The sequence below is a fragment of the Eucyclogobius newberryi genome, unplaced genomic scaffold (assembly GCF_026437365.1).
Source record: "Eucyclogobius newberryi isolate DKJ021-1_F unplaced genomic scaffold, fEucNew1.0.hap1 SCAF_14, whole genome shotgun sequence".
Lineage (NCBI taxonomy): Eukaryota > Metazoa > Chordata > Actinopteri > Gobiiformes > Gobiidae > Eucyclogobius > Eucyclogobius newberryi.
In genome coordinates this window covers 22,890,614-22,903,904 of record NW_027315768.1, presented here as the reverse complement: position 1 = coordinate 22,903,904, position 13,291 = coordinate 22,890,614, and the positions used below count along the sequence as shown (strand labels likewise).

Sequence of the window (13,291 nt, the reverse complement as noted above, 5' to 3'; positions counted from 1 at the left end):
CACACTTTAATACTGAGAATGTGAGAAAACTCTTCTCTATGAAGACAGACCAGGGACAGTGTGAAAACACAACGCTGCCATCTACTGGCATTTTAAAGTCTAACCCACAAAACATCTGCATTAAATACTTTATCTGCTTCAACAATGTATGTACTATTAAAGACATACCAGCCATGACTCGGAGGTAAATCAAATACTTAAATATGAATGAATATATTTTCACTTAGTTGCTTGACTCATGTCATTAATTGACACTGCTTTTCCAGTAAACTGCAGTGTGTTGAAAACACACTTGCAGCCTGTGCTCTGGGTGCGGGCTGGGTCTGGTCGTAAGAATTTTTAATTTTGGTAGGTGTGACATTTACAGCCGTGCAAAGGAATCTGGTCTTGTAAAGTGCTGCTGGCTGTTATTTTTTTTTACAGCCTTGTAAATATACAGTTAATTTGTTTTTTGCTCGCGAGATTAAAACTGGAACAGAGGGCTTGAGGTGTTTTAAAGGGTTCACTTCATTCTTACACAGCGCCCCCCAGTCAGGAAATAAACACAGCGGTGGAAAGTACAGGGTGAGTGTGAATGCATGTTCTTAACATTAGACCAATGGCCACATTCACACTACAATACTGCAAATACTGCAACTGTGGCATTGTAAAGTACTTCTACTCATGTTTTACTTTGACCACATCTAGCCCTATAAATAATGACCAAGTTACAAGCTCTATAAAGTCAACTGGCATCACCGTGTCATGAGTGATGGTTTTGCCAGGTGGTCCGGAGCTCAGGTGGTCCCTGCCGCCCCCCCCATAACATCTTTAACTCAAGCGGGCTTCATGCTGGACCCGCTCCCTTTAGGCCTGTAGCAGAAAAGCAGTTTTAAATCACTCTTGTCCTCCCTGTGAAATGATCACAGTGGGGGAACGTGTAGTGACTTTTACGTGATGTGTAACTATATTTAACTCAATATGTGGATGCATTTTATGAGAGGTTAAGTTTTAGGCGATGGGCTGCTTTGGAGAGCAAGGCAGCAGAGATTTATTTGTTTTTAGAGGTTCAAATAAAAGTTGAGGTACAGTGTGAAACGTCTGACGCAGTTTATTTGAGAAATGAAGCATGAATAACAGTGATGTCAAAGCTTACAAAAAACACCAAGACTCCTGGAATTAAGTTTTGATTCAAGCGATTGTCAGTATGGCTCTTTCCCGCTTCCTCCGCCTCTTCTTTTTCTCCTTCAGTTGACCAGTGGCGTCAGCGAAAAACATCACGTCCTCCTTACTCTCGATTTCTCTCTGAAGGAACAACAGCGCTGCGTGGTTGAAGCCCATAATGTCCTGATTTAAACAGACACAAAATTAAAAGAAAAATAAGATAACACTTTAAAATATGATTCCTTAGTAAGCACTAGATATTTGTTTGTAAGCACTTATAAGGCATTTACGAACATTTCTAACTTGGTTTATTAAAATATGTTTTAATGCGCTTACGAACATTTGTGTACATGATTTAATGGGTTATTAACATTTATAAGATATTATATGCCATCGACATGCTAATAAATGCATGTCATGTACAAGTGCATAAACAATTTACCAAGCTTATTAATGCCTTATAATTGGTTTACTAAGGAACTTCCTTAAATGCAGTGACAAATAAAATCCGGGTTTGGAATCAAATATAAAAGAATATTGAGTGAACATTCAGGTTTTTCAAGCATTATTTTGTATGTGTATTTGACACTTTTAAATTGATTTGAATGTGTTTTTAATATATGTTTTAATGTCTGTATAGCACTTTGAATTGCATTTTACAAATACATTTTGCTTGCTTGCTTAATCAAAGTAGCCAGTATAAAGCCTTTAGTAAAGATGTGTTAAAATTATCAGTCAATTTGCTTTCAATTCAACGGCGATCCAACTTGCTTACTCTCATTTCCTGAACTTTGGAAAGCGTATTGGTCCGCAACTCGTCAATGACAGACAGCAACATCTGGTTACTGGAGATTTGCCCAAAATGGATTCTACAAGGGACAAGTACAATAACATGAATCAATCGTTTTAACCAATCACAGGCGAGATCATTCTAAGTACTGACTTCAAGAGGAAGAAAAGGCAGCGGCAGACGAGTTCCACATTCAGGCCCCGCTGGATGTAACCATTAAACAGCTTCAGCAGATCTGGGACATACGGGAAAGGCAGCACAAGCAGAGAAATCTCCAGCTCACTGAAATAAACAAGTGAAAAAATAAAAAATGTGCAATTTATGAACACGCAGGGGTGAACAAAGAAACACAAAATAATGTCGTTGTACCTGGATCGCACTTTCTTTATGACTTCCAACACGTATTGAGCAGGCTGAAAGTGAACGCAGGAGTTACAGAGTTTGTAAAGTTTTTTTTTTCTGTCTAACGAGCAATTCTACTCACAGAAATGTTCCCAAATGCCACGAGGATCATGTTGGGTTTCGGTGGAGGGAGCTGAAACACATACAATTTCAAAACAAACTCCTCATCTGTGCGACATGTATGTTAGTCTGCGCTTTTTACCTCTTTGCCCGCATGTTTACAGGCAAACTTATGGTCCTCCATCTGCCTCATTTCATCTCTGTACAGCTCTAATGCCTCCATAATTCTCTCGGCCTGAACACGCATAGTTTACATCAGAACAATTCTATCTTTTCATGTTTGCTATATTAACAAATATACTCACGGCTTTCACGGTCTCTACGGTCTTCTTTCCAGCTGGTGCGGCTTCTCCTGGTGTCTCTCCTGGCACCTGTTAACAAACATTTAACAATGATTCACCGCATGTCAAACATCATCCTGTAAAACCACTCACAGAATAAGATTCAATTCACATTTCTAATCTAGTGTAGTTGGACACAATTTTAAATATATATATCTTACCACAGGAGCTTCTTCTTTGCCCATGCTCTCCTCGATTTCTGCCTCTCGCGCCTTCACCACAGCAACAAAAAAATAGCATGAACATTAGATACTGACATTGCTTTTATGTTAAACTGTTTGTACCATGACTTTGTACCATCTCTTTCTCCTCCTCCAGGATGATGGGCTCCCTCGTTCTCTCCCAGAGTCGCAGGGACTTGTCATGAGAGGCCGATACAATGTGGTCACCGTTTGGGCTGATGGTTAGACACCACACTTCTCTGTGATGGCCCTAGAACAAGTCAAGCACATGTGAGAAAACGGACAAAGCTATAAATGGTATATAGCGTCTGAAACATGCACCACTGTCGTCACCTCTAATGTCTGAACGTGCACGAACTTGTCCGCGTCCCACTGTTTGATTTTCCGGTCCTTTCCTGCCGTGAAGAAGAGATGCGTCTTTGGGACAAACTGGAGGAACATTACGCTGTAGAAACAAAAAGAAGAATGTTTTAGTGAGTAGAAACGGTGGCTTTAAATCAATATTCAGCGCTTCAGGGGCTGTTACCTGTCGTCATGAGCAAACATGGAGCGATGACAGTCTCCAAAATCCAGACCCCAAATCTTGACATTTCTATCGGCAGAACCTGTGGCAATGAGTGTGCTGTCCTGCAAAATGTATAATAATAATAATATTAATAATTTGCCAAACATGAACAGAACAAGTGCGTTGATTACACGTTTTCAGGACTCACATGTGAAATGTCCAGACACAAAACAGGAAGCTTGTGACCATAAAGAGAGAGGAAGAACTACACAGACGAGAGAGAAAAACAGGTCAGCTTCAAGGTAGGAACGGTTGAATTCAATTTTGAACATTAATAATATATTCTGGGAACCTTTAAAGAGTCTGTGTAGAAGACTTTGACGGTGCAGTCCAACAGAGACACAGCCAAAAGTCTGTGATCTGGAGAAAACTTGACGCAGAGAACATCCTCCTCCAGCTGCAGAGTGCGAGAGTGTTTCAGCGTCAGCCTCCTGAAAGAAACATTTACGGTACATTATTGTTCGCTTCAGACTTTAGTTGTTTAGGTGATTTACTGGTAAATGGTGTTTTAGTCAACCCAAATTCATTTAAGTCGACTGTATTACAAGGACTGGGCCACAGCAGAAAGCAGAAAGTATGGAGTGAGTGAGTTAAGATCAACCCTTAGTCAGAGAAGGTTTTGAGCTATTCCTGTTTAAAGACATTTTTAGTCAATTATACAATGAGCAGGGCATGTATTTAGTTGACCAAGTATTTGCGTGGTCGACTACAGCCCTAATACTACTTTCCAGCGTTGTTAAGATGTGTTTGAACGTACTTCTGTGTCGTCCCCTCGTCCTTGACCAGTTCAAAGTCCCAGAACTTAACAGTCTTGTCTGCGCCTCCTGTTACAATGCCCCTCTGCAGATGACACACAGGAAAACATTGCAATATTTGTTGTTCGAATTCAACTGTTTTAAGTACTCGATTGCATATATATTTACCTGATCAGGGGCTAGGCAAAGAGACCACAAGGCGCCTTCATGAGCATCTACAGTTTCGAGGAGGCTTCCTGAAGCTAACTCAAAGATCTGCAGCTTCCCACTCTGTCAACACAAGCATTTAACAGTCAACAGTTTATAATGTATACATTCAAATATATATTATAGTAACCAATACCTTTGTTCCCAGTATGATCTGTCTGTCTCCAGGCACAAACAGCGAGCACAGAGAGTACTCACAGGCCATAGTCCGAATCACCTGGAGAGTCGACCTGACAAAAGCGTGGCTCAGGTTAGACAACGATGTTACATTATTGAGAGATATTGTAGGCAGCGTTTTCACCTGTTCCACACTTTCACAGTGTCCCCGGAGCCAGAGAGCACGGCCAGGTTGTCAGAGCTGAAGGCCAGGGTCCGGATGTCAGTGCGGTGGCCCCCCAGAGTGAGCCGAGCCGTCTTATTGGCGGTGGGGATTTTCTCTGTCGTCTTCAGGCTGTACGTCTCGATGGTGTTATTTTGAAGCAGCAGCGCCACCTTCAGCTCACCACCGGCACATGAGAGGCAGTCCACCCATCTACGACCATTAATGTCCAACAGATTAATGCAGAGTCTTTTGTATCTTGGGATTCATTATAAACCATATATTTCCCAAATTAAAAGGACAAATGTTACACATTATGTCATCTCAATGGGACTTTCCTGGTTAAATAAAATTTGAAACAAAATTGCAACTGGCATTTGAAAATTGCGCAGAATATTTCAGAGCTCTACTTATCACAAAACTCACAAAATACACTCCCCCTCTGAATTTTCTGAGGCTCAGAGGGGAAAGGACTTACTACATTCATCAAACAGGCCTGAATGAAGCTAAATACCATTCCAGGTATGTTTTTGATGAGGGAACAATGTGATAACATTGTTATCACATAAAAAAAAATATTTTTTAGATATTTGTCCTTAGAATGACTATATTAAACATGGTACTAACCTGATCTTGGAGGAGGCTTTGAGGTTGTTGAGTCTAATAATTTCATCCTTCAGCGACTGCTCCACCACCGGCTCTGCTGCCTCCTCAGATGCATTTTCCTGAGTCCTACAGCAGAGGGCGCCATACATCATCATTAAAGTATAACAGTATATTATACTACTTTGAGTTTACTGAAGCATTTAATAGGCATTCATATTTTACATACTTGGCTGCTTTCTTTTTGGCCTTTTTCAACTTCTTTGACATTTTCTTCTGTATCTCCTCCTCTGAGAGCACAGTGAAGAGCTCCAGGACTGCATCATTGCCCTTGAAAATAAAAGAAAATTCAAAACTATTGTGCATAAAATAGAAAAAGAAAAATCCAAAGCAATAAATGAAATGTAGAAATATTGAAAAAAAAAAATGAAAAAAGATGGCCCTTTTTAAGACACATAATAAACACAAATTTGGGAGATTCAAAACAGATTTCCGCAGATTGTTCCAATTCTTTGTTGATCTTTTTCACTTTGGCGCTCAACTTCTGGCTCTGAATGCTCATCTTAACTACATTAGATAGTTTGTTACCAATCCATCTACTCGTACAATCTGTTTTATTTGTTTTTCATTGAGTTTGGGTTTTTCACATGTGGAGTGAACTCTTAATTTGATCCGGAAGTATGACATCCTCAGCTCGTCATGGTTACTTTCAGGTTTAATGGAGCAAAAGCAAAACCATGATTTGTGTAATCTGCTTCACACTCACATGGCAGGCGATGATTCTGGCCCTGTTGTCTGTTGCCATGGACACAACACGGTCTCTGGCTTCTCTCAGGATGGAGCCTGCCTTCTTGCAACTCAATATACGCTGTGTAAGAAAGTTCAGACAACTTTTAGAGCAGTGGACAATGTGCTAGAAACATGCATAATAGTATTGTATAAAGTAGTGAAATCAATCACCAGAGCAAGACAAATGAGAAGATCGAGTATTATTGTAGATATTTAGTAGTAATTCTTAAACACAATTAACATAAAGACAATTATTCTCTTACAAATATGTGTCAATAACAGTCTTGGTTACCTCTTCAGGATTCTCGTCCAGTTCTTCATCTCTCTCTTCATCCTCCTCTTCCTTCACCAGTGTTTTTCCTTTCTTCACTACAGGCTCCCCCTCTACCCTTCCCTAAAATACACAAGACACATTTCTGAATATTCAAAATCTAATTTTCAGGAAATGCCTACATACCTGTAGTACCAACAAGAGTATGGTAATACATGACTAGAAGGTATATTTTCTTGACATTTTACACTTCATTTGGCATGTTATCACATTATATTTATTTGATGATTTTAGGTTATTCAGCGCTCCTTATTGTACTGTGCTCTCACCTCCTGCAGGTAGCTGATGTCCCAGGCTCGTAGCTCACTGTCAGCTGAACCTGTCAGCAGCCGGTTCTGGTGATTCAGCAGGACCATGCTCCACACCTAAGAAGAAACTCACTTTAAATTCATATTTAAAAAGTAAAAAAGCAGTTTGTGCAAGACAATTCTTTGTTTGAAAAACAGTTGAATAATTTCAAGTTGACCTATTTTTGTGGAGCTACACAAATATTATGTACATCACTGTACTGGTTCTGAACTGAACCATCCATCTCATCATTTGAATACCTCGCCTTCTCCCTCCCCAACTCTATCACCGCTATCCTGATCTATCGTCCCCCAAAGCCCCACCCCTCTATTCTCATTGAATTGTCTGAACTCCTCACCATCGCATCCTCTCTCTCTGCCCGCCTCCTACTCACTGGTGACTTCAACATCCACATTGACTGCCCCAACGCCCCACTGACATCAGACTTCCTCTCTCTCCTGGACTGCTTCCATCTCACCCAACATATTGACTTCCCCACCCATACCAAAGGCCACACTCTGGACTTAGTCTGTTCCTCTCTCCTACCCATATCTAAGCCCCACCCCCTCCCCTTCCCACTCTCTGATCATCTCTGCATCCTTTTCTCCGCCCCCCTACCCTCGCCCCACAACCCCAAAAAACGCACCATCACCTACCGCAATATCAAGTCAGTCAACCCCCTCACGCTCTCCCAGCTCATATCCTCTGCTTTCCCCCCTGACTCCCCCCCCCTCTTCCCCCGACGACTATGCTGTCATGCTCAACACCACCCTCTCCGACTCCCTTGACTCCCTAGCCCCCTGGAAAACCTCCTCCGTCTCATACATCAACCCCGCCCCCTGGTACACCCCTGAACTCCGCACCATGAAGCAGACTGGCCGCCAACTCGAACGACTCCTCAAAAGAACCCGCCTCACCGTCCACGCCGAAGCTTTCAAATTACACATCTCCTCCTACCGTGACGCTCTCCAAGCCGCCAAATCTGCCCACCTCTCCACCCTCATCAACAGCTCCCACCGGAGCCCTCGCACCCTGTTCTCCACCGTCAACAAGCTGCTCCAGCCACCGGACATCACTCCACCCTCCTCCCCTGACCTCTGCAACTCTTTCCTCCTTGCCTTCAATGACAAAATTTCCAAAATCAACAGCTCCATGACTGCCGTCTCCATTAACTCCATCACCACCCCCACCCCTGCCCCCCCTCCTCTCCCTGACCACCCACCCTTCCCTGCCCTCACCACCTTCTCCTCTGTTAACTCCTCTCATATCATAGACCTCATCACCGCTTCCAAAACCACCACCTGCTCTCTCGACCCCCTCCCAACGACTCTAACCAAGGCCTGCCTCCCTGCTCTCATCCCCCATCTCACCACCCTCTTCAACCAGTCTTTATCCCTCGGCCATGTTCCTTCCATCTACAAACTGGCCTCCATCACCCCCATCCTCAAAAAACCCACCCTAGACTCCGCCAACCTCTCCAACTACCGCCCCATCTCCAACCTGCCGTTCCTCTCAAAAACGCTGGAACGCATCGTCGCCGCCCAACTTCACACCCACCTCCAGTCAAACAACCTCTATGAACCCCTCCAATCTGGCTTCCGCCCACTTCACAGCACTGAAACAGCCCTGGTCAAAGTACTCAACGATCTCCTCACCTCTGCAGACTCCGGGGCCCTCAACATCCTGTTACTACTAGACCTCAGCGCAGCCTTTGACACTATAAACCATTCCATCCTCCTACAAAGGCTGCGCCAACTGGGTGTTGAGGGCTCTGCACTTGACTGGCTCACATCCTACCTCACCAACAGGCAAGAGTTAATTTCCCTCTCCGGTCACTCATCCACCCTCTCCCCAGTAACGCAGGGGGTCCCCCAGGGCTCAGTCCTCGGCCCCCTCCTCTTCATCTGCTACATCTTCCCCCTTGGTCACATCCTCCGCCAACTCAACCTGGACTTTCACTGCTACGCTGACGACACCCAGATATACCTCACCACCAAATCCACCCAAAACCCTCCCCTCAGCCACATCGAAACCTGCATCTCTACAATAAAATCATGGCTCACTCTCAACTTCCTCAAACTGAACAGTGACAAAACAGAGCTCCTCCTCATTGGCACCAAATCCACTCTCAATAAAACTGGTCCCTTTTCACTCAGCATCGACACCTCGACCATCACCCCCTCTACCCTGGTACGCAATCTCGGTGTCATCATGGACCCCACCCTCTCCTTCACTCCCCATGTCAGCCACATCGTCAAGACCTCATACTTCCACCTCCGCCGCATCGCCAAAATCCGACACTGCCTCACCCTCCCCGCTGCTGAATCCCTCATCCATGCCTTCATCTCCTCCCGCCTTGACTACTGCAACTCCCTCCTCACTGGCATCTCCTCCCATTCCCTCCATAGACTCCAAATGGTCCAAAACTCCGCTGCCCGCCTCCTCACCCACACCCGGTCCCGTGATCACATCACTCCCGTTCTCCGCTCTCTCCACTGGCTCCCCATCAAGCAGCGCATAAACTTTAAAATACTCCTCCTCACCTTCAAAGCTCTTCACCACCTTGCCCCCCCCCTACCTGTCTGACCTCCTCATCCCCCACCGCCCCACCCGAGCTCTCCGATCCTCCTCCTCTCTCACCCTGACTGCACCAACATCCCGACTCAAAACTTTTGGCGACAGAGCATTCTCCCGAACAGCACCCCGACTCTGGAACTCCCTCCCCCAACCTGTCCGCCACTCTCCCTCACTCACAACATTCAAATCCCGCCTAAAAACCTTCACCCAAGCCTATGACCTCCCCTACCCCTAGCCTCCTCTACCCCATTGCCTACACTTCTACCCCCTGTTACATCCCCATCTTTTTCTCTCTACTTCTTCTGTCTTGTTCATTTTATCTGTATATTAATGTGTTCTGTACGTGTTGTCCCCCCTGTCTGTAAATACCCCCCCTTTTTTATTATGTTCAGCGTCTTTGGGTCACTGAAAAGCGCTATATAAATAAAAGTTATTATTATTATTATTATTATTATTATTACTACATTTCTACATTTGAGAATACAAATAAAAAAAAAGATTTATTATGCCTATTATGCCCAATCTTTTCAACAATGGGAGAAGTGACAAAGACGGTGAAGTTATTTAATCACAAACATAATAAAGTTAGATCAGGCCCATTAAATGTAAAGTGTCAACAGAAGGTATAGCGTAAAACACATACTTTGAATGCACCTTTTCAGTTGGCTGCCAACCGCCATTAAACGTAACACAACAACAACAAAAGGTATGAGTCCATCCAATTACTGTCCCAAACTAAAGTTAGCCAACTCAAATTACATTATCCTATAAAGAAAGAATACAGATGTAATGTCTTCACGCTTCATCTGCGTAGATTACCTTCAAATGCACTAAATGCCATGAGAATATGCTTTTATATAAATAACTGCCCACCTCACTGCGATGGCCAACCATGGTCTTGAAGCAATGTTGCGTATCCAAGTCCCACCATTTCACAAAGCTGTCCTTAGAGCTGTAAATAGAAGTTGTATATAATCTTCTCATCTTGTCTATTCATATTTTGCATAAAAGACACTGAAAAATGTTCATCACCACATTACCTGGTGACAAGGAGGTTCTTCTTGATTAACAAGGCCTGAGTGACGACATCTTTGTGTCCTTTCAATCTGAATAAGCCACATTCATTGATGATGTCCCACACAATCACATCTGTGTCCTGCAAAAAGAGCCAATTCACTAATAAATAATAGTCCAGACAAATAATAGGAACTCTCTTTAAAATGTTGTTAGTGATATTGTACTGGCAAATTAGGCAAACCTGGAGCAGATACAAATATTACAGACTGACCTTGGAGCCTGTGACGAGCCGTGCCCCCAGTGTGTCATAATGTATGACAGTTACAGCTGACTTGTGTCCATTGAAAGAGACGTTACTCTCTCCATTCAACAAACTAAAAATCCTCACAGCCCCATCCTCGTATCCCACGGCGATGTGGACTCCATCAGGGGACGGGCAGAGGAAGGTCACCTCATGTTTCTGTCCCTGTAAAATCAGGACCTATGCAAACACAAAACAACTTCACTGTAGTTAAAAAGTTGCAGGAGTTCCAAACCACTTCAAAATCCGTCTCACCTTTTCTCCTTTTCGTACGTCCCAAATGAAAACTTGTTCACATGCAGCCACAGCGACATACCGTCCCTTCTCTCCTCCGCGCAGAGTCACATAAGCTATGTTTGCCTTCTGACTACCAATCACACCAAACACAGCGCTGGGCACATAACGCAGGTATTGCTTGGTCAAACCCATGACCAGCAGCCGCAGGATCGCACTTCTTCAACCTGTTCCAAAAAAAAACATACATTAAAGCATAAAAAATATGTTGATGTTTTTGAAACTACTTGAAGTCTATATTTGAAATGCATTTTTCTGTTTGAAAATGTAGGCTACGGGGATTGCCGAAATACTGATGATAAAATCACTTTAAATTTTGTCACCAGTAGTTTGTGACAATTATAATAGTAATAGTAAAAGCAAGAGCAGGTCATGGGGAGTTTAACCCTAACTTAAACATTACCCAATACGATTTAAGATTTAACAACACAACTAACTAAGAGTCAAATAAAGCTTCTACAAGTCAAAACATTGGGATTTTGTGAGCTTTATTGGACTCTAATAGGATCATGACAATATCTCACGACAACGCTGTAACAGTTGTCCAATAGTATTCTGAAAGGATCCTGTACGATTTATCATACCTTTTAGGGTTCAAAAGGGATTTACCGGTAGTCAAATCTACTACGAGTTTTAGACAAGGAAAATAACAGTCACACCAGTAGTAGTAGAATCAATTGGTAGTGGTAGTGGTAGTGTTAGTAGTGGTAGTAGTAGTAGTACTAGTCGTAGTAGTAGTAGCAGTAGTAGTAACGTTAGTAGTAGTATGCTATTCGGCTATAAGTCTAAATACAACTGCTTATTAACGGAAATCAGCTATGTTGTCATTCAGAAGGTACTCTAATCACAGTGCAATAATTTTAGCAACTTTCCCCATTTTATTCAGTTAAAACTTTGAGCACGTTTGAGGTTAGCAGCAAGCTATCAGCATTTGCTCGTTTCTCGTCACTGGGCAGCCCGAAGGTGCGGAGTTTACGTTACTGTTAGTGTATGGGAGCTTAACTCCGCCCCTCTAACTTAAAACTGAACAGCATATCGAGCAAACACATTCGCATCTGGACACACGTGTTGAGGATCTGATACGATTAAAGGTTCTAAAAATGAATCCATCACATGCTTGAGTATAGCATTGTTTTATCAAAAGGTTAAATCTCAGAGCATGTGGTCAAATATATCAGCATGTATCTGTTTTCAGGTTATTTTACCTCTTTTGAGGAGCGGTTAGCCTTGTGTTGTGATTCCTGATGAGGCTCCCAAACCTAACCAATGGATCACCGAGCAGTTGATGAATGTCAACACACACGTCATCATCACGAGCCACAAGGAGCCTTATTATACTTTATTAAACTTTATTCAACAACAAAAAATACTCACTTTTTACTTTGGTTACTAAAGTGCATGTCTTGCCAGGGATTTTGTTAACATTATTAAGGTCCTTTTTCAATTGCTTTGGTCTAGGTGCTGTAAAACATGACCAGGGGCTCGACTGGTGTGCGCTTCCCCTGACAAAATGTGTCTAAACTATAGATAATTGCAACGATTTAGGTATTAATGTGAGCGAAAGGAGTTTGCAGCAGTGCTTGTTTACGTGTTAGACTTGTATAGAAGTGAATTGTAAGATTAACAGCGGAAGTGTTCCGCGATCAGCTGACTGTTTGAGAGAAACGTCAAAGTAACGTCAATGCAAACTCAAAGAAAATAGAGAAAACTGTCAAAACAAAATAGTATCGTCTTCTCAAATTAAAACACTGTAATGATTTAGTTCTCAAGGTAACAGAAGAATTTATTTCCCAAAACATGACTTATATTTGGGTAAAAAAATGTCAAAAACTCACAATTTACTTCTGGCATTGTTGTCAAAAGCCTTTATGCAATACAAATGTTATTCCATTGTCCACCTTGAGCCAATCTCCTCAACTTTACAGCTATTTCTAACAATATATGTAGAAGATAGTGTCAAAAGGTAAAAAAAAGAGAAACTAAAATGAAAAAATGTTTAAAAAAACAACAACCTGAAATTTCTGTTGTAAATGAACTGCTGTTTAGAGTAGTGGGCAGATTATAAATCTGACTGACATTGAATAAAGGTTGACACAAGGATTGGCACTTAATTGTTTTGTATTGTAATTCAAGTTTAGTTCATAGGTTCAGTCTTTGGTGCTCTGATTAGTGCGCTAAATAATTCTAACAATTAGGTCCCCTGGCTAGCTAAACCTACACATTTTATTCTATATAAAGACAGTCTGGAACCACAAGACAACAAATTAGGACTCTAAGTCAGTGGTGTTTTATTTTGAAGGGGTCAGTCTCTAGTCACAAGATGTCAT

The 13,291-nt window shown here is 42.4% G+C and overlaps 1 protein-coding gene across 1 annotated transcript; it reads right to left on the bottom strand.

Moving 5' to 3' along the window:
- Positions 1-1,072: 1,072 nt before the first annotated feature.
- wdr3 (WD repeat domain 3) lies at positions 1,073-12,266 on the bottom strand. The gene is made up of 27 exons (XM_072445033.1): positions 12,170-12,266; positions 10,926-11,131; positions 10,641-10,850; positions 10,393-10,508; positions 10,226-10,304; positions 6,757-6,852; positions 6,449-6,550; positions 6,134-6,235; positions 5,597-5,697; positions 5,392-5,496; positions 4,747-4,977; positions 4,582-4,675; positions 4,407-4,508; positions 4,241-4,323; positions 3,776-3,914; positions 3,632-3,688; positions 3,445-3,545; positions 3,252-3,363; positions 3,034-3,168; positions 2,898-2,948; positions 2,701-2,766; positions 2,538-2,630; positions 2,418-2,468; positions 2,303-2,346; positions 2,087-2,215; positions 1,919-2,012; positions 1,073-1,326 (listed from the first exon to the last, which is right to left on the bottom strand). Exons 2-27 carry the CDS (start codon positions 11,097-11,099, stop codon positions 1,171-1,173), a joined length of 2,823 nt encoding a protein of 940 aa, XP_072301134.1. The 5' UTR covers positions 11,100-11,131; positions 12,170-12,266; the 3' UTR covers positions 1,073-1,170.
- Between the last annotated feature and the right edge of the window lie 1,025 nt (positions 12,267-13,291).